Source organism: Lissotriton helveticus, chromosome 5_1 (assembly GCF_964261635.1).
Source record: "Lissotriton helveticus chromosome 5_1, aLisHel1.1, whole genome shotgun sequence".
NCBI classification, from domain to species: Eukaryota; Metazoa; Chordata; class Amphibia; order Caudata; family Salamandridae; genus Lissotriton; species Lissotriton helveticus.
In genome coordinates this window covers 2,019,653,675-2,019,679,497 of record NC_136065.1, presented here as the reverse complement: position 1 = coordinate 2,019,679,497, position 25,823 = coordinate 2,019,653,675, and the positions used below count along the sequence as shown (strand labels likewise).

The window sequence follows — 25,823 nt, the reverse complement described above, 5'->3', positions numbered from 1 at the left end:
TGGTCGTGCTGGGATGCAAGGGGGATTATTGCTTTCTGGAATTTGAGCCTACGCGCTTTCTTCTTTTTGATTCTTCATTGCGGTTTTCCTCTTTTTTTCCCTGCTCCTTCTTGGTTCTTCTTGGTTTTTTGTGTATCCCTCGCTTGTTCGCCGTCGAGGATGATGTTGGCCTTCTTTTCTTGATCAGTCACCGAATTGGACGTTGTTGGTTTATTTTTGGTGTTTGCAAAAATAGGATATTGGTTGTGGACGTTAATTGTATCTTCGCTGAAGAGTTTCTTTAGGGAATATATAATTGGCTCCTGATGGTTATTCTGAGATCCCTTCTTTGATATTCCTTTCGTTTGAATACTGATATCGCTTTTTCCCTGATCTTGTAGCGTGTTGTTGATATTGTTATTACTTGTTGCCTCTTGGATGGTTACTGGGGTTTCTTGTATTTTTATAGACTCGGTGTGGTCTTTTTTTCTTTTTTCTTCTACTAGGAATTTTAGAATTCCTATTTGGACATCGAGGGTTTGGTCTGAATTCTCCAGAATATTGCCTAAGAATGAAAGAACAGACTCTAAAATTTCTTGCAGGATGAGAAGTGACTTAGACACTGGTGTGTTGTGATTAGTTAGGCTGGGAGATTTAAACAAGTAGAGGTCTGGTGAATAATCGAGATCAAACAGGGATTTTTGTAGTGTACTAGTAAATATCTCCTCTGGCCTTATTAGCGATTCGAGCTTCTTATCGTCCTCCTTGACAATTGTTTCTGGACGTGAGTTGTTACAGTCAGTACTGCGTTGGATGTTTAATGGACTAGAGGTAATTAGGCCAGATAAGTCAGATTCCAAGGGGGATTCCTCTATAATTGATGGACTGGTTTTTTGTTCAGGATCAAATTCTGGGTTTGTTAGGTTTTGATCACTTGATTGGTCCTGTGAAACTCCCGATATATTTTCTCCACCCTCCTTCAACTCAGGTTTTATTCCTTCGTTTTGCGATTGACTTTCTGTTTGGTCATTGGTGGTAAAAGTGGAAAAATAATTAGTTATTGCAGGGGTCCTTGTTATCCGTCCACTTTTCACCGCTTTGTTGGAGGACTTCCTAATAGCCTCTTCAGTTCCCATTCGTTTCATAAAAATGGTACGCGACCTCAGTTTCTTGAAAGCCATTTCCTTATCTTCTTGGGGCGGCAGTTGTTCCGCCTTCCCGGGGGGTATTTATTTTAGGCTGCCCCACGTGTTACCTGGCAAGTTTGTGGGCTGTGAAGAGGCGCCAAAATCCCTCTAGGCGCGAGACAAATGGCTGAGTGGGCACTCTTCGAGCGCGCAGGGCGCTTTGGGGGGGGTCACTCGGGCTGGGAATTGCAGCGCTGACCGCTCAAATCACCACCACCCCCTTCCCCGAACCCAGGTGCCCCTCTCACCGTCCGATTATCGGAGGCCACCACTCAAGCTGGCCGTCTCCTTCCACAGAGTCCACCGGATCCCGGGGCTCCTCACCGACACCTCAAGCCACTTCAGTGCTGGTGCGCCACTGGCGCTTCGGAGCGCCGTCACTGGTCCTCTCCTCCCGCTCCGGTCCACCTCAGTCCGTTCCCCAATCTCCTCTGCTCCGCAGGTCGACGGTGGGTCTTTAACTGTACAGGTCACGTTCTCCACTAGGGCCGCCGCCGCCCTGCGTTTCACACTGTAGAGACCTGGATGCTCGGTCTCGCCTTAGGTATTGTCGGCTGATTGCGGGTTGTTGCCTTCGCTTGGGCTGCCGGCTGCACTTCAGATCGCGCTGCGGGTACCCAGCGGGTTGGCGGACAGGCGGGGTTACTTTCGGACGCAGAGTTGCCTACTAGCCTCCTGCTCTGCTCCTCTCTGCTCTGTGCGCTTGAGACCCGACTGCTTGGTCTCAGTTTTGGTGATCGCTGCAGGAGCGGGTAGGCACCGCTACTTGGACTGCCTACTGGTCGCATTGCAGGGGCCCCGTGGGCCGGCTGGCAGGCGGGAGTTCTTTCGGTCGTGGTGTTGAAGCAAGCCTCCCGCTCCGCTTCTGCTCCTGCTTCGCTCTGCTCTGCTCCACTCTGGTCGGCAGTCCGTCTCTCTGGTCTGCTCTCTTATCATGGTCAATTTAGGGAGAAAGCACAGTGACTGGGGTGCTGTTTAGGAGGATCCCAGTCAGACTAGTTAAAACCATACTGACACCAAGCAAAAAGTGGGGGTAAACATGAAAGCAGATCCTACTTTCCTATTCTACCCCAATTAGGGTCCGAAACCACCTCCATAGTATCAGAAGTGACACATTTTGAAAGGTGTAAACAAATCAAGGTAGGATCACCATTTTATAAAGGACAATGCGGCCCATGACAGTTAACGAGAGAGATTGCCATTTAACAAGATATGTTTTGGATTTCTGCAGCAGCTGTTCCAACTTAAGAGACCACGTGAACTTGGGGTGTTGAGCAACCCAGATGCCCAAATGCTTAAAGCTAAGACGACAGATGGGTATGTTATCTTGCCAATCAAAACACTCCTTGGAAGAGGCGAAGGGCACCAGGATTGATTTAGTGGGGTTGAACTGGAGGCCTCCACAAAGCAGCACAGGAGATGGAAACAGCAGGGTCCACTCGTTGCGGGGTTTGCCAAATAAAGCAGGACAAATATAGGGCTATTAGGTCTTCAAGGCCATTGCTCTATTTCCAAATATTTATCTGTGCATCTACTCAGATGAGCTGTGCCAGTGGCTCAGTCACAAGCGCGAATACGAGCAGGGACAGAAGACAACCCTGCCTGGTCTCTCTGCAGAAAACGTGTAAAAGGAATCCATTAATCTGAACTCTCGCCGTTGGACTGGAATACAGGGCCTGGACCATTCCACAAAATCAGGGCCCAAACCCAGCCCGCGCCAGTACAAGCCGGGTGTAGTTCCAGTCTACTGGGTCAAACGCCTTTTCAAAATCAATTAAAAAACCAAACCCAGGTCAGAAGATAAAAGATGATGGGGGGCCAGGCCCACATGAAGCTGGCGAAGGCAGTGTCGGGTACTACAAGTTGGCATGAAGTCGCAGCAATCTGGGGTAGGACTTGTTTGAGTCGGATAGCTAGTGGACCTTTATTGGGTGGCTAGGTCGCATTTGGCAACCATAAGGGCCATCCCAAGAAATGACCGGTCAGCCCCTGAACCCTCGAGGACACTTAACAGAGGCCTTAAAGGGGAAAGGTCACAAAGATCTTCACTTCCCGTTGATTAGGGATATTGGATGATATTCAACATAAGATTAACCCCGGGTGGAGCAGGAGGAGATGTTCTAGGGGCAAAAACTCAGTGGAGCTCCTCTCCGCGCCTCTACCCCCCACAATAAATATTTATGAAATAAAAATAAAAATGAAGGTAAATAAAACACACTTACCTTTATTGCGGCGCATCTGGGCTGCCCTCCATCTCCTCGCCGTGGTCCTGCAGAATCCCCTACATCAGCCGTATGTCGTGTAAGACTGCGCGTGCATGTGCAGTCCTACCATGATGTACGTCTGACATAAGGGATTCTGCAGGACCATGGCGAGGAGGGCAGGCGAGAGACGCTGCGATAAAGGTAAATGTGTTTTATTTACCTTAATTTTTATTTTTATTTGACAAAATATTTATTGAGGAGGTGTGGAGGCAGAAGGGTCCGGGGCTGGACTCCGCTCCGCTGCGGAGCCTGGAGTTTTGCATTAACTTCACGCACTCCGTGGAATGCAGAGTATGCAAAAATCTGCAAGCTCCGCCAGCGGAGCAGAGTTCCTGCCCAGGGTTACACATGATGTGGACGTAAGTTGTGTTTTAGGAATTAACACAATTGTGGCAGTATCAATCTCTGTGGGAAAGGCACCCACTGTACCCACCTCCTAACGGAGGTTTAGTGGACATAGGGTCAGGATGTCTCAAAAAGCCATGTAATACTCAGCAGGAAGGCCATCCGAACCTCTAGTCTTCTCTGGTTCCATCGCTGATAAAGCAATACTCACTTCTTCAGCTGAGAAGGGTTCATCCAGATCTCGAGCCTCGGTCTGAGAGAGGTGAGGGAAGGGAACACCTGTAAGGAATTACAATGAATAGTCTCTCCCAGGGTCAGTGTATAAATTATCGTAACAGAGGGCAAACGCTTCTGTGATCTCCAAGAACGGTTGGAAGGACGTATCATTACAATTGACGATTATTTATTTATAGTACTTGTATTGCGCAACAGCTACCCAAAGAGGGTTTCCCGGCGCATCTAGCCGCTTCTGTATAGATAAAAGTGTCTTTACTTATCAAACAGCCAGGTTTTTAGCAACTTGCGAAAGTTGGAGTAATTCGGCTCGTTTCTCATTGCAATGGGGAGGGAGTTCCAATGGTAAGGACCCAGGTAGGCAAAGGATTTTCCTCCAGTGCGAACACGCTTAAATTTAGGGATTACAAAACGGCCCTGGGTGGCCGATCTGAGGGTCCTAGTTGGGATATAGGTTTTAGCCTGAGTGCAGAGGTACTTAGGGGCCGTGTTGGCTTTAATTTTGTACATGTATATGAGTGCTTTAAATTTCACTCGATTTTCTACATTCAACCAGTGTAGCTTGCGTCGGAATGTAGAAACTGATTCTCTTTTTGGTACTTTACATAGCAATCTGACTGCCGCAATTTGGGCCATCTGTGAGCGGTGGGCCACTGTTTTATTTGATCCCAAGTAAAGTATGTTACCGTAGTCTAAGCGGGACGTAATTAAGGCATTTACTACCGTTTTTTTAGTTGACTCTGGGAGCATCCAGCAGATTTTTCTCAGCCACCTAATGATGGAGAAACAGGTGGCTGCGACTTTAATTGATTGTGCATGCATGCTCAGATTATCATCAAGGAGTATGCCAAGATTTCGTACTTGTGGTACTGGGATCGGGAGGTTACCCATTTTTTCTGGCCAATGTTTTTGGCTCCATAGGTGTTTCTGTTTTCCAAAGATACCTACCTCCGTTTTTTCTCCGTTAAGTTTTATGAAGTTATCTTTCATCCAAGTTGCGATGTTATTTAGTCCTGTTTTTAGCGTCGAGATATCATTTGCATTTTGAGTTGCAAGGGAGAAAATAATTTGTGAGTTGTCTGCGTAGGAATAAATCGTGAGTCCCGACTCCTCAGCTAACTCCCCCAAAGGCTTTACATAAAGGTTGAAGAGAAGCGGACTCAAGATTGATCCTTGCGGTACGCCATGGCTAAATGAGTGTGTTTCGGAGCAGGCATTTTGGGAGAAAACTTGGAACGTTCTGTTTGCAAGAAAGTCTCGGATCCATTTTAGGACATCTCCGCCTATTCCTATGTTGCTCAGTGTTTTTAAGAGCACATGATGTGAGATAGTATCAAAAGCAGCGCTCAAATCCAAAAGGATGAGCGCTACTGTTTCCTCTTGATCCACTGTCTGGCGGATTGTCTCCGTCACACCCAGGAGTGTGGTTTCCGTCGAGAAACCTGCCCTAAAACCGGACTGTGATGGGTGAAGTAAAAGGTGGGTATTGACATATTGTGTCAAGTGTGTATGAATGTGTTTTTCCAAGATTTTGGACAAAATAGGAAGTAAAGAAATGGGTTGGTAGTTTTTTGTATCGGATGTATCTGCATTTGGTTTTTTCAATAGAGGATGAATCATGGCATGCTTCCAGAGGGCTGGAACTTTGGCGTCTTTAATTGACGTGTTGAGTACATTGGTTATGTTTGACATCACTGAGTGATCAAGTTGTTTAAGAATATTTGCTGGGATCGGGTCCCTTGGAGATCCTGATTTAATTGAATTTAGTAAATCTCTTGTGATATTAGTTGTCAGTAGGGGCCAGTCCTTTAACAAATCGTCGGCCTTTACAGGATGTTTATGTGCCCGGTCAGATGTAGGAACTTCAAGTCTAGGGGCCTCGTCTTGTTGTGATCCGATTCCTCGATAGATACCGTCCACTTTATCTATGAAGAAACTCGCTAGTTCTTCACATTTAGATTTGGACAGCAGAGGTGGCTTGGCTATTGTATCTGAGCCTGCCAGAATTTTCACTGTATTGAATAGCGTTTTTGCGCAGTTTGAAACTTTGGTAATGGTTGAGTTCACAAAGATAGCGCGTGCCTGCCTGCAATCTTTGTGGTACTTACTCAGGGCAGATTTATAGGCTAGTTTGTCTATGGAGTCATAGTTTCTCCTCCAAGTTCTTTCTAAAACTTTGCAAGAAGATTTAGAATTTTTCAAGGAATCGTTATACCAGGGAGCAGGGGGGTGATGTGTATTTTTTTTTTTTGTTTCGAAATAGGGAGGCATAAATCGGCCGCTTCCATGAACCAGCTTTGTGTTGCGTTTGCTAAGGGGCCTATCTCTTGCTCCATAGGTGGTATGTGCTCTTCTAGACATTCGTTTAATTTTTTTAAGTCTAGCCTCTTCCAGTTTCTTTGTGAATTCTCCATGCTATTTACTGTGTTTAGAGTGCTTCTATTATAGGGTGACGTCAGGGAGAAATTAATCTGGAAGTGGTCATACCAGATTATTGGTAGGGCTGGTGAGCAGGTGATTGTGTCTAGATTGGTAAAGATTGGGTCTAGAAAATGGCCAGCTCGATGAGTTGGTCCCTCATTTACCAGTTTGAGATTTTGTGAGGCCATATCCGAGATAAGTCTAATGCTATTTTTGCATGTGACCTCTTCTAAGTGGAGGTTTAAATCTCCTAAAACTGTGAAATTTGCTTTGTTTGTTATCTGGAAGGAAATTTCCTCCATTAATGCAGGAATCCAATTAGCCATCTGATCTGGGGGTCTATACATGAGTATCCCTGAGAAAATAAAATTGGAAGAGAGGGTGAGTTTAAAAAGGGCCGCTTCACATGAAGTGATAGACAATTGATCAAGGGTGCAATGATAGGTTTTTTTTTAAATTATCGCAATTCCTCCTCCTGTCTTTTTGGTTCTGTCTACTCTTACTATGGCATAATCAGAAGGTAGGGCTGCTGCTAGATCTGGTCCCGAACTTTCTTGAAGCCAGGTCTCCGTAAGGAAAACTGCATCTGGTTGATCGTTAGAAAGGAGGTCAAACATATTGGTATGATGTTTGGGGAGTGATCGGCAGTTTGTACTTATCATTTTATAGGTAATGGATTTACTACCTTTGTTCCTATATGGTGTATTTTCAGTTTCCTTTGAATTTAATGAGAAACCGCAAGAATTACAAAGAAAAGGATCTAAAATGTTATGGGCTTTGGCACAAGTGGGCATAGCGGGTTTTCGGATGTTTTTTAGAGACTCAGCGGCGTAGTTATACGTCCCTATCTTATTCAGCTGTTTAGGCCTAAGTGGAGTTGATGGTTGCTCCGCTAAATTTTAGGCAGGGGTCCTGGCTCTGGGCTCGGGCCAGGCGCGGACGGGCGCAGACGGGCTTGCCTTTGGCACGCCCGCTGCGCGCGTTCGCTGCGCGAACGCTCTGAGGTGTCCATTTTGTGTCTGTAGTGCCACAACAACTAGCCAGCTGCCCGCTCCGATTCCCTCCCAAGATGGCGGTGGAAATGGGCGGCAGTTCCCGGTGGTGCTTACAACGTCCCCTGGACAGAACCTAATCGTCTGAGCTGGGTAAGCTGGGGCAAACATAGTGCTGACTCGATATTTTAAACTTGGCAAGTTTTGTTTAAAATTAGATCTTGTGCAAGCTCGTTATCAGACTTGGCAAGTTTTGTTTAAAATTCGATCTATGTACAAGCTCGTTATCAGCTTGAAACAATAAACAAGTGAAAGGGGAAAACAAAATAACTAAACAGTGCAAAGGAACGAGTTTAAAAAACTCCCGGCTTTCGGCCTCAGGAGTTTCACGATCTCTGGCACAATGCTGTTCACCTGCTCGTCGGATTCCATTCAGTACAGAAGTTTCCAATTTCTGTGTTCCCACCCATAGACCCTGCCATGGTGGTACGCCAAAGATCTTTGGCAGCTTCTAGAGATTGAAGACAAATGTCTTCATAAAGAAGGGCCAGAGTCTGTCTCAAGAGTTCTCTCTAAGTGGAGGGCGTGTGCCTCCAACTGTGTGATGTAAAGAGAGCAGGTACATTCCTGTAGGTGGATTCACCCTTTGGTAAACCCTCGCATAGTGCCTTATTGGTGGCCCATAGAGTGCCAATAGGGGTGACCAAGCCGTTGTTATTGTGGAAATACACTTGCAGTTCTTCTTGCAAGGCCTGGACATACATTTTTCTATTGTAAATACCAAGCATTCAGGCCCTAGGGGAATCAAGACAAAGAAGGATAGGAGTGTGGTCAGAAATGTCATGAGCAAGAATCTGGATGAGGAAAATTGAAGGGCAATCAAGGGTGGGCAGAAAGGCAGATCTATAAGTTAATGAAAATTATGCGCATCCGATGTATGCGTGTATTGGCAGCACCTTGGATGCCAAATCCTCCAAGCGTCACAGTCCCAGGGCAGTAGCACTGTCAGAAAGGTGATGGGCACCAGAATGGCAGGATAATGAGCGGGTTTCGGAGGCATCAGATTCTGGGATGCGAACCAAGTTGAAGTCTTCACCTATTACTGTTTGTCCTGATGAAAGATCTAAGGGGCCTTTAGACAGATCATGCAGAAAGATGCTATGGGCGGCAGGTGGGGCATAAACACACACCATATTAATGATATGACTCTCAAGCATCCCAGTGAGCTCGAGGAAGCAGCCCTGAGGGTCACGGACCTCAAAAGAGACCAAGAGGGAAAAAGAACGCCGCAACAAAAATGGCTACCCTGTGGGACCCACAAGTGTATCCAGTGTGAAAAACCCTGTCTTATCCCCTTCATGCCAGGACAGGGCAACGATTACCCATGGGTTGTGTCTCTTAAAGCAAGAGAGACGCAGGAAGGTAACGGTGGGCAAAGTTTTGGACCAAGGTGCATTTCACTCGATCCAGTAGGCCGTTAACATTCCAGGAAAGAATGTGAAATGAACTCATCAGGGAGGAAAGTAACAGACTATGGGGTATGATAGAGATGAGGGGATGTGCCCCCTTCGACATGAGGGCATAGGCACATATCCGCTGTTTATAAGTGAAGGCCAGGCCATGGAATGCAAAACATACAGAAAATGTGGGTGTGTTTCGGTGCTAGGGTGAAAACATAAAACACACAATATAACAAATTATTAACACCAATTGAAGCAACAATTGCATTGTAATGAATCCCCACCTCTAACTCCGTCCCCACCCCATAGTTCCATTCCAGAAGCATCTGTCGCCCTGTAGGAGAAAAACTTGAGAATACATTTATATTTAAAGAGGGTAATCTAAAATGCTAGACCCCCAGCAGATAACATATTGCTGATTGCCATCAGAATAAGTGAACAAACACCAATGAGAGAAGTGTTCAAGTCCCACAGATCTGGAAAAACCTGGTTGTCACAATGCAGGATTCCAAGAAAGATCTGTATCACCAGACTTTCAGCATGCAAAATGGTTGCTGTCCCACATAGAAGGTCTTGGACTGATGTGCCTGGGAAGGAGAAAGTTCCCGCATTGGGGGAGATTTGGAGGGTGATGCAAAGTGGTTGAAACAGCACCTCCTGCAGGAACGGGTGCAGTATTTTTGTAGTTTGGGTGTCAGTGAACTTAGGCCGGTGGTCCTCATCTACCAAGGTGATATCTTTGCAGGAATTTGCAGGGGTCGCTCCTCCATGAGCCATAGCCAGGATGACTCCAGAGTCTCAAAAAGTGGAAGTTGTTAGCACGTATCAAACGGAGCCTGGCAGGAAATAGGAAGCAATATTGGAAGCCCATAGCTCTGAGTTTCTGTTTGACCTCAGTATACGAGCAGCCCAGCTGATATAGAACTCAAGAGTAGTCAGGAAAGAGGAGAACTCTAGCATCCTCACAGCAAAGTTAAAGCCGGATTGGGACTCCCTGTGTCTGAAGTTTAAAATTCACCCAATCATTGGTCTTGTCGAGGCACCCGGAGGAGGCTTAGCGGTCATCGCTCGGTGGCCCATTTTGACTGCGACCTCGGAGGATAGTTGATCTGCGGGTATCCAGGACCAAATCCAAACCTCCAGGAAGTCTGCAACTCTTTGAGGCTCAGTCCCTTCAGGAATACCATTCAGCCCAAGCAAGTAGTCCAGGCAGTTTTTCGCAAATCACATTTCCTAGTCACTCCAGGGACAAATGAAGTGGCACTTGGGGCTCCGCTTCACCATCACCCCCCCATCACCACTCTGGCCCAGACCACCACACTCACCAGATGTCCCGCAGGTCAGGAGGGCCAAAGGAGTGTAGCACAATCATGGTCGGTAAGAGACCACCCCCCAAGCGCAGCGCCAGGGTCAAAGACAGTTGAGGTGACTGTCCCCACCTCAGCTGTGACAAGTGTCTGTAGTTCTGGGGGGCTATGGGTGCTGGAATTATCAACTTAAGCCCGGAACTCTGGCATATCCAGGTTAAGCCTCAGGCCAGGCCACCTCTACAGCCAGGCCCCACCATCCGCAGGAGCTGATCCGGCAGCAACCCAAGGACGCGCCTCATAACCAAGACCCTCCCTCCCATGGCAGCACCGCTGTCCTCCCAGGCCCCAGGAAGGTACTCCGCCATCAATGTCAGGCAGTGAAGGCCATTGGTCTATTGATGGGGGAGGGACCAGAGTGGAGTAGGACCGCTGTTGGCTGCGACCAACTGCTGGGCCCAGGCCCCAAAAAACAGCCTGCAAGCGGTCGTGAGGCCCACGCGATCACCGCCACAGCACCTCCCTAGTACAGTGCACTCAGGGGAGGGGGACCGGATGCATCATCCACAGCGCCCCACCTCCGTTGACGCTCAGTCTGAGGATCTCACCCCAAAGGGCCCACATGCATGGTAGACACTTCTCCGAAGCCCACGCAGCCCAACAGCTTCACAACTGGTGGAGCGGCACAGTAAGATGTTGTACCACTTCAAGCCACTTCCGCATCATCGCTCCACACTAGGGGTCATTAGGACCTTGGGGAGAGCTCCCGATGGTGAATAGTTGCACAGATGCACAATGGTTTCGAGGGAATCTTTATGGAGCTCCGTCAATGTGAATCTGCCATGTTGGCCTTCCAGGCCATGCCCCCAAAATGGAAGTTTTATACTTCACACAAAGACTGCAATGGCAGGCCTAAGACATGATTGAAAGGGCTACATAAGTGGGTGGCACAATCAGTGCTCTAGGTTTACTAGTAGCATTTAATTTCCAGGTTCTGGGTACAACAGTTCTACTTTACTAGGGATTGACATCATCTTCACACCCGCTCCCTTTGCTAAGTGTATGTGTGCCCTGTCCAGCCCCTCCTGCTCCGCTCACCCTATTCCAGTGCTCGCATTGCAATTGAGATCTTATTGCAATTGTCACCAGCACCGTTAAGCTGGCTAGAGCTGCAGTCTCCTGACTGTTTGGTGCTTCCTATATATGGCTGACTTGCTAATTGTCACCACTATGTTTCCCTAGTTACTTGTTATTCCCCTCAGTTATTTAGCATTTTTTTCTGGCTGTCTTTCTGTCCCCTTTTTCCCATTAGCCTCTTCCAGCACAGCTGCTCCCACTTCCCTTGCACTCACCCAGGACCTACTTAATGAAGGCCACATCACGGCTGCGCACAACGTGCACCCAGAGGCAAGCCTGTCTGTGCCCGTCTGCACCTCTTCCGCACCCAGCGCCAGGAACCTTGGCCCTCCGGGCACCCATAGGTACTCCACCAATGACCTCTGAGGCCTGGACCCTGGACGTCGCAAGAACTGCTGCCTTGCATTGCCTCATTTCACAGCAGGACCACTCACCTGCCACAGCTGTCTCTTCCCCTGCAACGTTGGACCTCCAGTCTTCACAGAAACCCACCCAACTCCCACTTTGTTGACCAAGACCATCCCTGAAACACTACGGTACCTCCTGATCAACCCTAGATCTCTCTGTAAACATCCCACTGAAGTCTGAGATACCATCTCCACCCTCAATGTGACCTTCTTCACAGAACCTGACACAACCCCTTCTCCCCCCTTGACATTGGAATGCCAACGACCAAAAGTTGCAAGATCGCGACAACAAACTCGGAGAGGGCTTTGCCATCATCCCTAAAGAAACTATCCGCTACACCACCACCAAAGACAACACCACACCGCTCATGGAAAATGTCAATTTCAACCTCCACACTGATGACAAAACAACCATCAAAGGCATCTTCGCCTACAGAACCCTAGAACCACGCACCTGCCTCTGTGATGCCATCACAGACTTCATCACCGCATTGCCACCTAGTCCAAGCACTACATCTTCCTCGTAGACCTCAACTTCCACCTGGACACCTCACGAGCACCAGCTTTGCCAACATCTTGGAACGAATGGACAACATCGGCCTTACCAACTGGTTACAGATACCAACACACAAAGCAGTACACACACTGGACTATATCTTCATGTCCAGCAACAGAGTCAAATACAGCCATGCCACAGAACTCACCTGGACAGACCACTCCATCATACACTTCATGATCGCAGGATCACCCGGCACCACCACAACCCTTCAACCCTTGTGCAGCTGAAACAAAGTGACACAGACCAAAGGGATGGATGCCCTCAACACCATCCAGCCCGACTCAGCAACTAACCTAATACGAGCAGTCCCAAACTTCAACACATGGATCACCAATGCTGCTGACCGAGTTGCCCCCATCAAACCAGCCAAAATGGCAGATCCACCAAACGAGCCAACTGGTACTCACCAGAACTGAGTACAATCAAATGCAGCAGCAAACAACTGGAGAGAAGATGGCGCACTGGTAGAGACTCTACAAACTAAGCCACCTTCAAGTTAGCCCCCAACAAATACCACCAATGACTCAAAGCCGTGAAAAAAGGCACCCATGCAGATTGCATCAAGGCAAGAACCACACCAAGGAACTCTTCACCATTGTCAGGGAGTTTTTCTGCCCTACAGCCACTGAGAACAGGATTCCTCCCTCATAGAAATGCTTCAACATTCTAGCAAACCACTTCCACAACAAGATATTCACCATCTACAGAAACTTAGAGCCACGACCCACCGACCTCCTCAGCCTGCTCACTCAAACTGAAGCCTGCCCTAACCTGCTTCTCATCGCATGGGAAGAGTTCACCACACCAGACACCACAGCCATCATGAACTCCATCCACTCAAGAGCACCCAGGGACCTCTGCCTCCACCTGGTCTTCAACCTTGGAAGCAACAAGATCAGCCGCCAACTCACCACCATCCTCAAGTCATCCATCGCCACAGCCTCCTTTCCTGACTCATGGAAACATGCAGCAGTCAGACCCCTACTCAAGAAACCCTCCACTGACACAAGTTAACTCCAGAACTACTGCCCCATCTTGTTTCTCCTTTTTCCCCACTAAAGTCCTGGAGAAGGCCATCAACCAGCAGCTCACTGGAAACCTAGAGAGAAACAACCTGCTAGATGCCTCCCAATCCGGTTTCTGTCCTGGCCATGGCACTGAGGCTGCCCTGATCACCACCATGGGCGACATCTGCACCCTACTCAACAGTGGAGAATTGACAAACCTGATCCTGTTGAACCTCTCCACAGCCTTCAACACTGTATCCCATTACACACTCATCAAGAGACTGCACCAGATCGGGATCAAGAGAGACGCACTCAGATGGATTGCTTCACACCTCACACATTGATCTGCTTCTCTGCCTTCACCTCAGAACCCACAAGTACCATCTGAAGTTCCCCTCAAGATTAATCCCTCAGCCCCACTCTTTTCAATTCCTACATGACGCCTCTACTGACATCGTCAGAGCCCACGATCTCAACATCATATCCTACGCAGATGATACCCAGCTTATCCTCTCGCTCTCAGCAGACCCCCCACCACCAAGACCAACTTCCACAACTGCATGAAAAATGTCCTAGACTGGATGAAGGACAACTGTTTGAAGATCAATCTTTGGCAACCACGCCTCCTTCTGGAACAACACCTGGTGCCCTTACGAACTCGATCCACTTCTGCAGCAAAAAACCACACCCGCAACCTAGGTACATCCTGAACAGCAAACTTACTATGAAACATCAGATCAACGCAGCCTCTTCCACCTGCTTCCACGTTCTCCGCACAGAATCTTCAAATGGCTCCCCAAAAGAATGAGAAAGACAGTCACCCAGGCCTTGATCACCAGCCTGCTGGACTGCGACAACCCACTGTATGTAGGAAACACCACCACACTCATGAGAAGGCTCCAGATGACAGAGCTCAGCGGCCAGACTGATCTTCATCCTGCCCAAACAGACCCAGATCACCCAATACCTGAGGAACCTTCACGGGCTCCTGTTCCAGAACAGATGCCAATTAAGGTTTCTGATACACCCCTACAAAGCCCTCCACAAACAAGAACCAGTATACATGAAGCTCTGCCTGAACTTCCACCAACCTTCCAGAAACTTCACTCTCCCTCCCATGCACAGACTTCACGCATCCACCATAGCCACAGCGGAGGTTTCTCCTTTTCCACACCTCACCGCCAAGTCCTGTAACCCCCTCACTCCACCCCCACCCCCTTCACCTCAGAACATCACCCTCACTTGGTGGACTTCGGTAAGAGACTTAAGTCCTTGCTGTTCTGCTAAGCTCAGTAGCCCACTGCCTGGATACCCTCAAGCTGCACCTTCTAAGCACTGATTGATTGATTGAAGCTAATTTACTCCCTTTTCATAATGAGGTCTATTTTTTGACATAACCTCCCAAATGTTTGCTGCCTCTTATGGTTACATTTGCAATTACTGAATAAAAACCTTCATTATAAATTATTTTTCTCAGTTAATAACGTAATTGAAGTTCGTAAATCATGTTAATCTAGTGTATAATATATGTTTGTCTATAAAACATTTTTTGTTATATGGTATGGTTAAATGTACACTGAGTGTGGGTAAGTATGTAGATTGGGTATACATTTTATTATGTAATACATGCATTTTGTTTAACTTCTCATTCCTATCTCAGTGTACCACTCTTTCACTTTACCCATATTTACTTTGGACAGACGTGATACATTAAAAAAAGGTTATTTTTCATTGGCACCTTATTTTTTAGTTTTAGTAAAGTAAATTGCTACGTTTAATGTTTATCCTAACTTAAGACCCCTGAACGAGTTTGTCACAAATATTTGTATTCTGAATTAACCTAACGAATGCATGTAACATTTAACAGCGGCAATTCAGAACAATGTACCTTTTCTTTATAGCAATAAAGTCAGTTAACCAAAATTTTAAATTCCACAGGATTGGTTTAATTTCATTTTATGCTTGAATACAGTGTGGGCCAAGAGCAAGATGCTGTTGGAGGGTGGGCTAGAAATAGAACAAGCATTTGCAATGCAATAGGTCTCGCATTAGGAAAGTTTAAGCTATTGGTATTGTAAATGACACATTTTTTATTTATGTGTTGGTTTTGAAAATAGCGAAATTAATAGCTTTGTCATTTACAATGCCAATAGTTTTAACTTTCGCAAATGTGACATCTATAGCATTTGTAATGCAATATGTGTTGTATTTACATGACTTAGATGTATTGATATTACAAATAACAATGGCTTTTAATTTTGATGGCAATGGGCAAATGGGTACTGGCAGTAATGGCGCTGGCACCTGGTACACTGGTGCTACCAAAGGGATTGCTGGTAGCTTCACACAGAAGTATATTACGGCCAGGGTGGTGGTTTGATATCGGCTGGGGGGGGGGGAAGGGGGAGGGTTACACACAGCTCGAAATGGACACAGAGGTGCTACAAGATCATATTAATGCCGGCCTTGCTCCAATGATTGTCTCCAGTGAGAGTTCATTTGCGGAATATTCAAAGTTATCATAACTCGCTCCTGCACTATGCGCTCTGATTATCTGTTCTTTTTTATGGCAGCTTTGGCAAATTCTTAACGGTGGTGCTCAGAGCATGCTCTGCTGCTGTCTTCATGCGATGGTGGTCTTTGTGTGTATTGTGGCGTGTGCACATTGCTGTGCTCGGTGTGTGTACAGGTTGTGGTGCTCAGCGCATGCTTGCTGCTGTCTTCATGCGATGGTGGTCTTTGTGTGTATTGTGGTGTGTGCATGCCACAGTGCTGGATGCAAGCTGCTCTCCAGTGTGCGTGTTTCTGTTATTCTTGGCATGGTTGTGTGTACAGGCTGTGGTGCTCTGCGCATGCTCTGCTGCTGTCTTCATGCAATTGTGCTCTTTGTGTGTATTGTGGCATATGCATGCTGCGGTGCTTTGTTCACGGGTTGTTGATTTGTGCGGTTACACTCGTATTAGCATAGAATGGCGTGCGCATGTTTTGCTACCGTGTGCAAGTTGCGGTGGTGTACCCACGTGATGGTTATGTGCGCGTGTTATGACGTTGCTCGTATTATATGCCAAGCCCTCATTTCACAACGTGTTTATATTATGGTGTGTACATAATAGGGTAATCGGCGTGTTTTTGGGGTGATGTGTGCATGCTAGAACGCTGGGTGTGCATGCTACAGTTGGGTGTGCATGTTACGGTGTGGTGTGCACTGAGCGTGTCACGTCGTGTATACTCAGTGCTAGGAAATTGCTCGGTATATGGGATGTCCAGGTCTGGGTGCAGAGACGCATTAACGCATGCACCCCCTGACCACAAACACACACAGGCGCTGCCGGGCAGTTATTTCTGGTAAACACCACTTTAGCACCATGAATTGGATTAAATTGATCCGGAGCAGGAGGTGTGTTATTGAGACATCACTGTCTCAGCTGATGGATGGGCGCAGCAACTGTCCCATGAGCCGTCTCTTACCTTCAGTTATTCCTTCTCTCCCTTTCTCTCCTCTCTGAACTTTCACTTATCTCGACGAACGCTTGTCCCGGATTGCTGACCTCTACCATCTGCCTCGACCTTTATTATGTCTCTCCTTTACCTCAAAATACTTGATTTTTTTCTTTATAAATCTGTTACCATTTCCGCGTTGGTTAGACTTGTGTGCGTCAGTCAGTGAATGAATGTGTTAGGTTAGTCTGGGAGGTGGTGGGGGGGGGGAGAAATGTACTATGTTGTGAGTTGAATTGACCTAGAGACATAAGAACCGAGTTAAAGGTGGGCGGCTCTGCCAAAAACTGGCACGTGACCTCTGTACACCCGGCCCCCCAGGAGTGCAAGCCCCCCTATCTAGTGCCTCATTAGGTGTGAGGCGCAAACTCCTGTTCCGTGGTAGATTGGAATCCCGGGGGTAATTGCCAGCTGCAGTCAGTATCGCACGCCTGCCACTTTGATCAGGGTCAGCTGCGGTCAGTGACGTCAGGTCAAAGCTGCCACAACATGTACCGGGGAAACCTTCAGGGTAATTACTGAGAGGTGTGCAACTTGGTACGGTTGCCACTGATTACTGCATGTTGTGCTGCATTTTAAGAGAAAACACTGAATAGAAGGTATTTATTGCACCCAATACCTCTCCCGCAGCGTCGGTCCTTGCCATATCTGTTAAATACCTCATTCCCACCTGGGGCATTTGTAATTGGGGCATTAGTGTGACAGGGGTAACATGTGCCACTTGGGAGACCCCTCTGTTTGAGTTCACTCCATGAAAAGTCCACGTGGGAGGGGGCACCTGTCCGTGGGCAAGCACAGGGCAGCGCTCTTCAGAGGATAGATTTTTGGTGCCCACGTTTGGACGTCTGTATTCTGCGAGCAGTGACGGGCACGGGTGGGTTTTCTACCAAAGGCTTGTCCCAGAAGTGGCTCGCATTCCGTGGATGCAGCCCCGGTGGTGCAGGAAGCTGTCTTGCAGCACTGAAGGTGGGTCAGATTTGCCCCTGCAGCCTGGGCAGAGATGGCAATACACCCATGCTGAGGGGGGCAAAGTCTGAAAGACAGCCTCTAAACCAAGCCCACTGTATGTTAGCACAGTTCAAATGCATGTTTAAATTTATTTATTTATTTATTTTATTTATTTAAAATCTTATATAGCGCGCAGCTACCCTTGGGCATCCCGGCGCTTTCCAGACAACATCCGATGGTAATGGGGACAAAGTTGACACATTATGCAGGAAACAGGAAGGTTTTGAGACCTTTACGGAAACTCAGTGTGCAGGGCTCAGCGCGTAGTTTTAGAGGGAGCGAGTTCCAGAGCTTTGCCGTATTAAAAGAGAATCTTCTCCCGCCCGTACGGGCCTTTTTGACTCTAGGAACTTGTAAAAGATGTTTCCCTTCTGATCGCAGCGTTCTGCTTGCTTTGTATGGGGTAACTAAGTTTTTTAGAATGAGGGGGCCTTTACCTGCGAGGATTTTATGGGCAGTACAAAGCGCCTTAAAAGTCACTCTCTCCCGCACAGGGAGCCAGTGCAGCGCCTTCAGTGCCGGTTTCGCTGAATGCGTCCTTGGAATGTCCATAAGCAGCCTTGCCGCTGCATTTTGGACCTGTTGAAGAGTCTTGAAGGTCGATTCAGGGGCGCCCAAGAAAATGGCATTGCTATAATCGAGTCTAGATGTTATGAGACCCTGAATCAGCAGCTTCCTCGATGTTGCCGGTAAGAGAGGAAAGATTTTACGTGCCGACCTCAGCAAGGCATAACACACTCCTGCTGTTTTCTTAGCTTGAGTGCGAAATGACAAGTCTGGTTCTAGCCAGACTCCAAGGCTCTTGATCGCTTCTTTAGGGGCCGGGGGATCACCCATACATCCCGGCCAGCTAAGCGACGGGAGAAGGGTGGTTTTACTTCCCAGCAGCAGTATTTCCGTCTTTGAGCCGTTTAACTTAAGGGAGGATTCTCCCATCCAGGTGTGAACATCTGCCAAGCAGAAGTTCAGGGTATCCGGATTGTCGGCCAGGTGGGATAGGGAAACCACTAGCTGCGTGTCGTCAGCATAGCTGACGATTTTGATGTCGTATGGGGATACTACGTCCTCCAGGGGGGCCATATAAACATTAAATAAAGTAGGGCTCAGCGAAGAGCCCTGTGGCACTCCACACTGGAGGGGGATAGGATTGGACCTCTCAGGGCCATCCCAAACCTGGAACGTTCGATTCGAGAGAAAAGACCTCAGCCACTGCAGGGCCACCCCAGACACCCCTACCTCAGCCAGCCGTTGAATCAACACCTGATGGCTCACGGTGTCAAACGCCGCGCTGAGGTCCAGGAGGATCACTGCCACTGACCCTCCTGAGTCCAGAATACGTCTCGCTTCATCAACGACCGCCAAGAGGGCCGTGTCTGTGCCCTGACCTGGGCGAAATCCAGTTTGTGATGGCCGAAGGAGTCCATTCGACTCCAAAAAAGCCGACAGCTGCTTGTTGACTAACCGCTCAGCAATTTTGCCGAGGCCCGGCAGCAACGAAATGGGCCTAAAGTTCGACAGGTCAGTGGGGTCCAAATTGGATTTTTTTAAAAGAGCCCTAACAACCGCCATTTTCCAAGTGGGTGGCACCACACCCTGGATAAAAGAGGCGTTCATTAGGTCTGTCACGGGAGCTGCGATGGACGCCGTTACCTGTTTGAGGAACTTCATGGGGACCGGGTCCATGGGGGAGCCACTTTTAATCGCCAATAGGGTTTTGGTGACATCGCTCACTGACACTGGGCCAAAGGTGTCGATATCAAAAGTGGTCATTCTGGCCTGAGTTCCCACCACCTGCTTGCCCTTTTCCTGAGATAGACCAGGCTGGTGCAAGGAGTCTAAGATCTTCTCAATCTTTGTGTGAAAGAACTCCGCTAGATCCGTGCTTTTTTGTTTGTCATGTGTGACTGCCGGCTCCGGAACTTTAAGCAGTTCTTTAACCACTTTAAAGCTCTCCCTAGAAGAGCTCGAGGCAGATTTGATGCGGTCTTCGAAGAATAAAGCTTTCGCGCGTCGCAAGGCGGACTTATAGCCCCTCATTGCCGCACGATATTCTTCTTTCCTGGAGACTTCCCAGTTCTTCCTCCATAACCTCTCCATCCTTTTACATCCCTTCCTAAGGGTGCGAAGATCTACGGAGTACCATGGAGCTGAGCCAACTCGTTTCTCCCTCTTTTGAACTCTCTTTTTAGGAATCAGAGCGTCCAAAGAAGCGGATAGCCAGTTGTTGATGTTAGCATCGGCCTTAACTGGGTCCGACTCAGGAAGAGGGGACGTGTCTTCCAGTTTAGAGGTCCAGTTATCAACCGATAATCTGGACCAGGCTCTATCCACTAGGAAGGCCTGTTTGGTACTTGTAGGTGGTGGGTCAACTTGCCAAAGTGCTGTTACCAAATAATGGTCTGACCATGGAAGGGGAAGGGCCGGCCTAGCTGTAAAGCGGGGAATGTTCGAGAACATCGGGTAAATGCGTGTTTAGTTATCTATAGCACCAAGAAGCTGGTGTAGCTGCAACAACGAAAACATAAAATGCTGGGGCAAATGTGTTAATGGCAATTAAAATCCCCGCTGCTGCTATATTTGGAGGTTTTGGACGAGAGGGCCTTTCTTAAAGCCCCCCAAACAGACACACAAACAAAGAGGGGCTGCAAGCACCAACTTGTCTATCTTGCCCCTTCTCCCGCTCTCTCTCTACCTCTGACTGCCCCTTCCTTGTCTTACTGCCCTTCACCCGTCATCCCCCGCCCGCCCTTCGCTCCTGGAAACACGTTGTTAATCGCAGACCGGAGCCTCGCGTTTAGAGGGCGCGGACCCAGATAAACAGGGCACGATGGCCCCGCCCCCGGAGCACAGACTGCACGGGGATTAACACGACGGATTTTAAGGACAATACTACAAATGTTAATTTGTTTCGGGGGAAGGAGGTCGACATCCGGGTATCGAAAACCAGCACCGGGAAACAGATGCGGCTTAGCTAGAGCTCGTGCACACAGGAGCAGTGTTCAATCCTAGTCCTCAGACTAGTATCCCAGACTATTCTCCAGTCTAAGGGCCTGATGTGGAGATTGGAGAGCCGGTTACTGCATCTCGAACGTTACGGACATCCGGCCTGTACTATTTCAGATCCACCATATCCAGGGCACAAGTACTAAAAACAAGTGACGTCAGGCGGGCGCACGCACTTCTGCGCAGGCACAGAGTGTTCTTGGCCGCGTCTCCGTCTCCGCCTGCTAATGGCATACAAGAGGTGATGGACGGCACTGGAGTCCCTGGCCGTTCCTTGCCGCGTCGCCCCCGCCCGCCGTAGCAGCACTGGAGCCCCTGGCCGCATCGCACCCGCCCATCCACTGGGAGCCAGGCAGAAGGAGCCCGCAAGAAAAGAGCCTGGTGAGGTAAGGGGGGGGGCGTGTGTGTATGCAGTGTGTGTGCGCTTGGGTCTGCGTGTGTGTATGCAGTGTGTGTGTGTGTGCGCGTGGGTCTGCGTGTGTGTATGCAGTGTGTGTGTGCCTGTGTATGGCTGTGTATGTGCGCATGCGTGAGTGTGGAGTGTGTTTGCGCAAGGGAATGTGGCACAAGAGGGGCACGGTGCCGTGCGCGCTCACGAGGTCAAATCTGAGCAAATCGGCGCTCGTGCACCCTCTTCTGTCCACATTCCCAGAAACGGGTGACAATAGATGTCTTCGCTGACTAAGCAATGCTTCGCATTGCTTACGTCTAGCTCGACCTAAAAATAGGATGCAGGCAAGTGAAGGATGTTTAACAGGAAGCAACAGACAGAGAGGAGTGGAGATAAAATGGGGAAGGAAGCAAGAGGAGAGGAGGAGGATTTAGTGAAAGCAAAAGAGGGAGATTTTAAGAGGGAAAGGAAATCGTAGGACGGAGTACAGTAGACACGCGTGGCAGCAGGCGGGAGGAAGGATTTTACAAAAGTAAATATGAATGAGGCAGCCAAGGTGGATACATTTGCAGCAACTCAAACCACTTTTTATGCACCAAAGCAGTACAGCTGTCATATGTGTGGCAAGCTGTGCGGTTAACTGAAATAAAAGCTGGAAGACATGATGTCATTCTTGGACAATTAATGCCAAAATAGTTATCAGTTTTTAAATCATGGGTTGATGCATTGACCATAGATCTTAAAAACATTCTCTCAAGAGAACTTTGCATTTGCCATTGCTTCACTGTACAAAGACTAGCCAAGTACTGTTCCATAATTCAATGTATACCAGTATGTGCACTGCAAGGCAGATCGAGTAATTGCTTCAGATTGTTTTCACTAATGACGGTGACTGGTCTCTGAAAATGTTATGTCTGATTTGGGTTTAGTTGCACTGCTTACGTTGATGCGCAGTCTTAATCTCTCAGAGTGTATAATAATGCTGTGTTATACATGGACCAGAAGAACACGTTCCACAATGGACGTTTTTTCCCCGGCTTCAATTGGAATTTAAACTGAAAAATCCTTAAATATCGATTCTATAACTTCGTATTTCGGACTCATTACTATAAATTCAACTTTTTACATATTTTGTAAGTCATACCTATTGTGCTAACCTTATACGTATGGCCTAGAATGTTATCATTACAAGACAAGCGCTAACCATAAAGGAAAGTACATTTCCTTTATTTAACAAAGAGATATACTTAGGTTAGGGATTTTTAAAATGAAGCAGCATTTCCTTAAGATTGTATGGTCACATTAAAAAGTATTATCACTTATGCATCCAAGTTATCTAATTTCCGGTTTTAACAGATGTTTTTAGAGTCGAAAGTCCCAGTCAATCTATTGAAGCTGCTGTTGGTGAAGATGTGGACTTCTTCTGCCCTCTAACCAATGAAGTTAGTGCTGAGATGATGGAGGTGCGATGGGTCTATCCTGAGCGCTGCTCGCCGTCTGTAGTCCACATATACCGCAATGGGCGCGATGACAACCTGAAACAGGACCCCTATTTCCGTGGGAGGACAGAGATCCTTACAGAAGATATCGGAAAAGGAATTGTTGGCTTGAGATTGAGGAACATCAGTGCTTCTGATAAAGGGACGTACTTATGCCAGATCCAATCAAAGGCTGCGTTTGTTGAGGCTGCCCTGCAGCTCAAAGTATCAGGTGAGGGGTTAGTTCAGCGTCTTGGTATTGCTTCTTCTTTATACATGTATGTATGTGTGTATGTATACATATATGTATATATTCTTTGGTTTCTCTAGAGCGCAAAGCTAGCTGGCTATCAACAGGTAAGTGATGGAATGAGGATATGTCTATGAACTTAACAAATACTTTTAGCACCTCCCCTTTGTCGAGGACATAAATGTGTGACCCTTAAACTGGATGTTCTCTTTATCTATTCGCTTGAGCTGGAAAAAAGTGCTAAAAGCAACATGCTGCTCTCTGCTCAGCTAAGGTTCCTTTCTTTCTTTATTGCTTTGTGCTCTGGTGATATCTTGTTTTAGCAGACCTTGTTTATCTACACTTAAAACCTTGACCTATCAATACAGGCTGAAAGCCTGAATATTCCCCACCCCCCGTCCCAAGTAGGACTGAAGTACTTAGACCCATGGTCCAATGTCAGTCACCCATCCCTGTTTATAGGGACTCCATAAATTCACCATACACTTGTCAAAACAGCCTTACATGCAGCTTGGAGTCTGGTCACAAGATAAAAAAACAACCATATATAACAATTCTGAAATGCATTACTGTTGAAGGTGGGCAAATGAAATTATCATGAAACACTCATTGGACACTATATAAGGACACCCTGAAACTGCAGCTCTCAGAAGGTGTCAAATTCCGAGTTGAGGAAACCACTGAACTCCTCTGTCTGTCCTGAATCCCTATAGCAGCACACATGCAGTAGAGAACACAAAATAGAGAAAAGGATAAGAGAAAAACACTGGACTTTAACCCCTAACTTTCTGGACCTTCCACGCACCCCCAAATGCTGAGCCTTTTATTTGGCTATTTGGGGAAGTTTGCACTTAGGCTGCCATACGTTTCGTTCATATAAGGTATCCATCCCAAAAGTGCATCCTTTTTTTCAAACATCCTAACAATTCTGCAGGTACCCACAGTTTGCAAATCCATTTAGAGGGGACCAGGGAAATAAGAAAAAGTTAGTAAAATGTCGAGTTTTGAGGGCGGGAAGTGCTCCAGATAAAAGTGCTTGATTTTTCCTAAAAATGGCCTCAACGAACTGTTTGCTTTGCTAAAGACATCAAAAAAATTCAAAATGTTTATTGTTTTAGTTAATTAAAACCATTACAATTTGTTCCCTGTATTATCTAAGTCAACAATAAAATTAATTGTAAAATTACTTAAAAACCATAAAAAACCTTTTGTTGTCACTTATTAGTATTCCAGTTTGTACAAGGATGTATGATAAACTATTAATGAGTAACTTAATAATAATTAGATATGTACAGAATTATATAGTAAACACTGAATAGATCAAAGCAATAATTAGTCCTTATTCCGATGAGATATTAAAAGTATTCTTTCAAGCCATGATTCTTGCTTAGAGTGTTGTATCTCTCTTCATTCAACCTTCCCGGTACACATTGCTAGGCGGTAGCTGGAGATTCAGTTTTTAATGCTTGCTCAAGTGAGGAGAGGAACTTTATCAGTTGACAGTTTATTAAGGTATAAGTTGGGTCAAACCCAGTTATGATAGCTGATCTGCACATCCTTATTCTTCTATTGTTCATTGCATTCTTTAATAAAGTGACACATGCGTTCGAAAGTTTTGGACATATACAGACTAGATGGATAAAGTCCTCTTTGCTGCTCCCACATAGTCTGCACTCTTTCGGCCCTTTGTGGACCCATGTTGGCTGATACACGATAGACTGTAGTTTGCCTAATCGTAGGGCCATCAGTTGGAACTTACGATGGGCTGGGAATCTAGTATTCAGATATAGGCTTGGGGTAAGGGTCTTTTAGTTAGTGATTACCACCCAGGCTTGACTTCTCTTACTGAAGATATCTTTATCTACTAGCAGGGAGTGGAGTTTTGCAGATTTATTTATGGCTTGTTTGGAGGATGAATAAGAGAGGTTGGTGTTCCAAAGCTCCCCTGTACAGGTTACTAACAAATCTTTTTGTCGAAATTGATTGTAGGGAGATTTTTTTTCCTTCTCTAATTCCTCCCACAAAGCTTTATTCAATTCTGATTCTGCTGTATTTTGCTTCAGTCTAAACCATTGCTTTATGGTTGCGTACATCCTCCCCAATATTTTGTTTTTTATGCCAAATTCTAGTCTCACCTGAGCTGGAGATGCAAACTGGTGGATTTGAAAGACCCTTTTATATATTGACACTCACAGTTTATTTAGCTGGTCTGAGTCTTTCCCGTGTAATGCAATACTGCCATATGATAACGTTGGTAGCATTTTGGCAGATATTACTGCTAGTAAGGGTTTAAATGATGGCCCCTTTAGTTTTTTAGCTTGGGTCCTAAAGTCAAACCATAGGGAGTTTGTTCTCTGCGTCATATATGCGTTTTGCTCTTGATGATTCAGTATTGCCGATGTATAAACCCAGGTATTGTAATTAGAGATTTCATCTAGCTTTTCATCCTCAAGTTGAAAATTCTGTTTAGCCAACGGGTATCCACTAACTAGCATTGTTTTACTTTTCGATGTGTTTATCTCTAGCTTATTGTCGGCTATATATTTCAGCATACCTGTGAGCGACCTACGAAGGCCAATCTTAGTTAGGCTCATCAGGACTACATCGTCCGCATATTATAGGTGGGCTGACGAAAGTGTGCCCAGCTGGGGTAGGTGGGAGTTGATTTTGTTGAGCTTATGAGCCAGGTCTGCCATGAAAAGATTAAAGAGGTGCGGTGCCAGCACACACCCTTGTTTAAGCTCTTTTGTGGTGGTGACCTTCCTTGATAATCTTGAACCGTCTCCCAGTTTAACTCTCATCCATGTGTTGGAATACTGGAGCAATATTCCTCTGAGTATATTTTCAGGGATTTTTCTGGCTTGCAATTTTTCCCATAAGATGTGACGATACACAC

General features: G+C 46.8%; 1 protein-coding gene across 1 annotated transcript in view; it reads left to right on the top strand.

Annotated features, from left to right (window-relative positions):
* Positions 1 to 25,823, top strand: part of LOC144756194 (butyrophilin-like protein 9) — a 162,678-nt gene that overhangs the window by 57,919 nt on the left and 78,936 nt on the right. Inside the window, exon 2 of the mRNA XM_078645798.1 lies at positions 22,556 to 22,909. Within this exon, the coding sequence (XP_078501924.1) occupies positions 22,556 to 22,909 (354 nt within the window). The remainder of the gene's footprint in view (positions 1 to 22,555; positions 22,910 to 25,823) is intronic.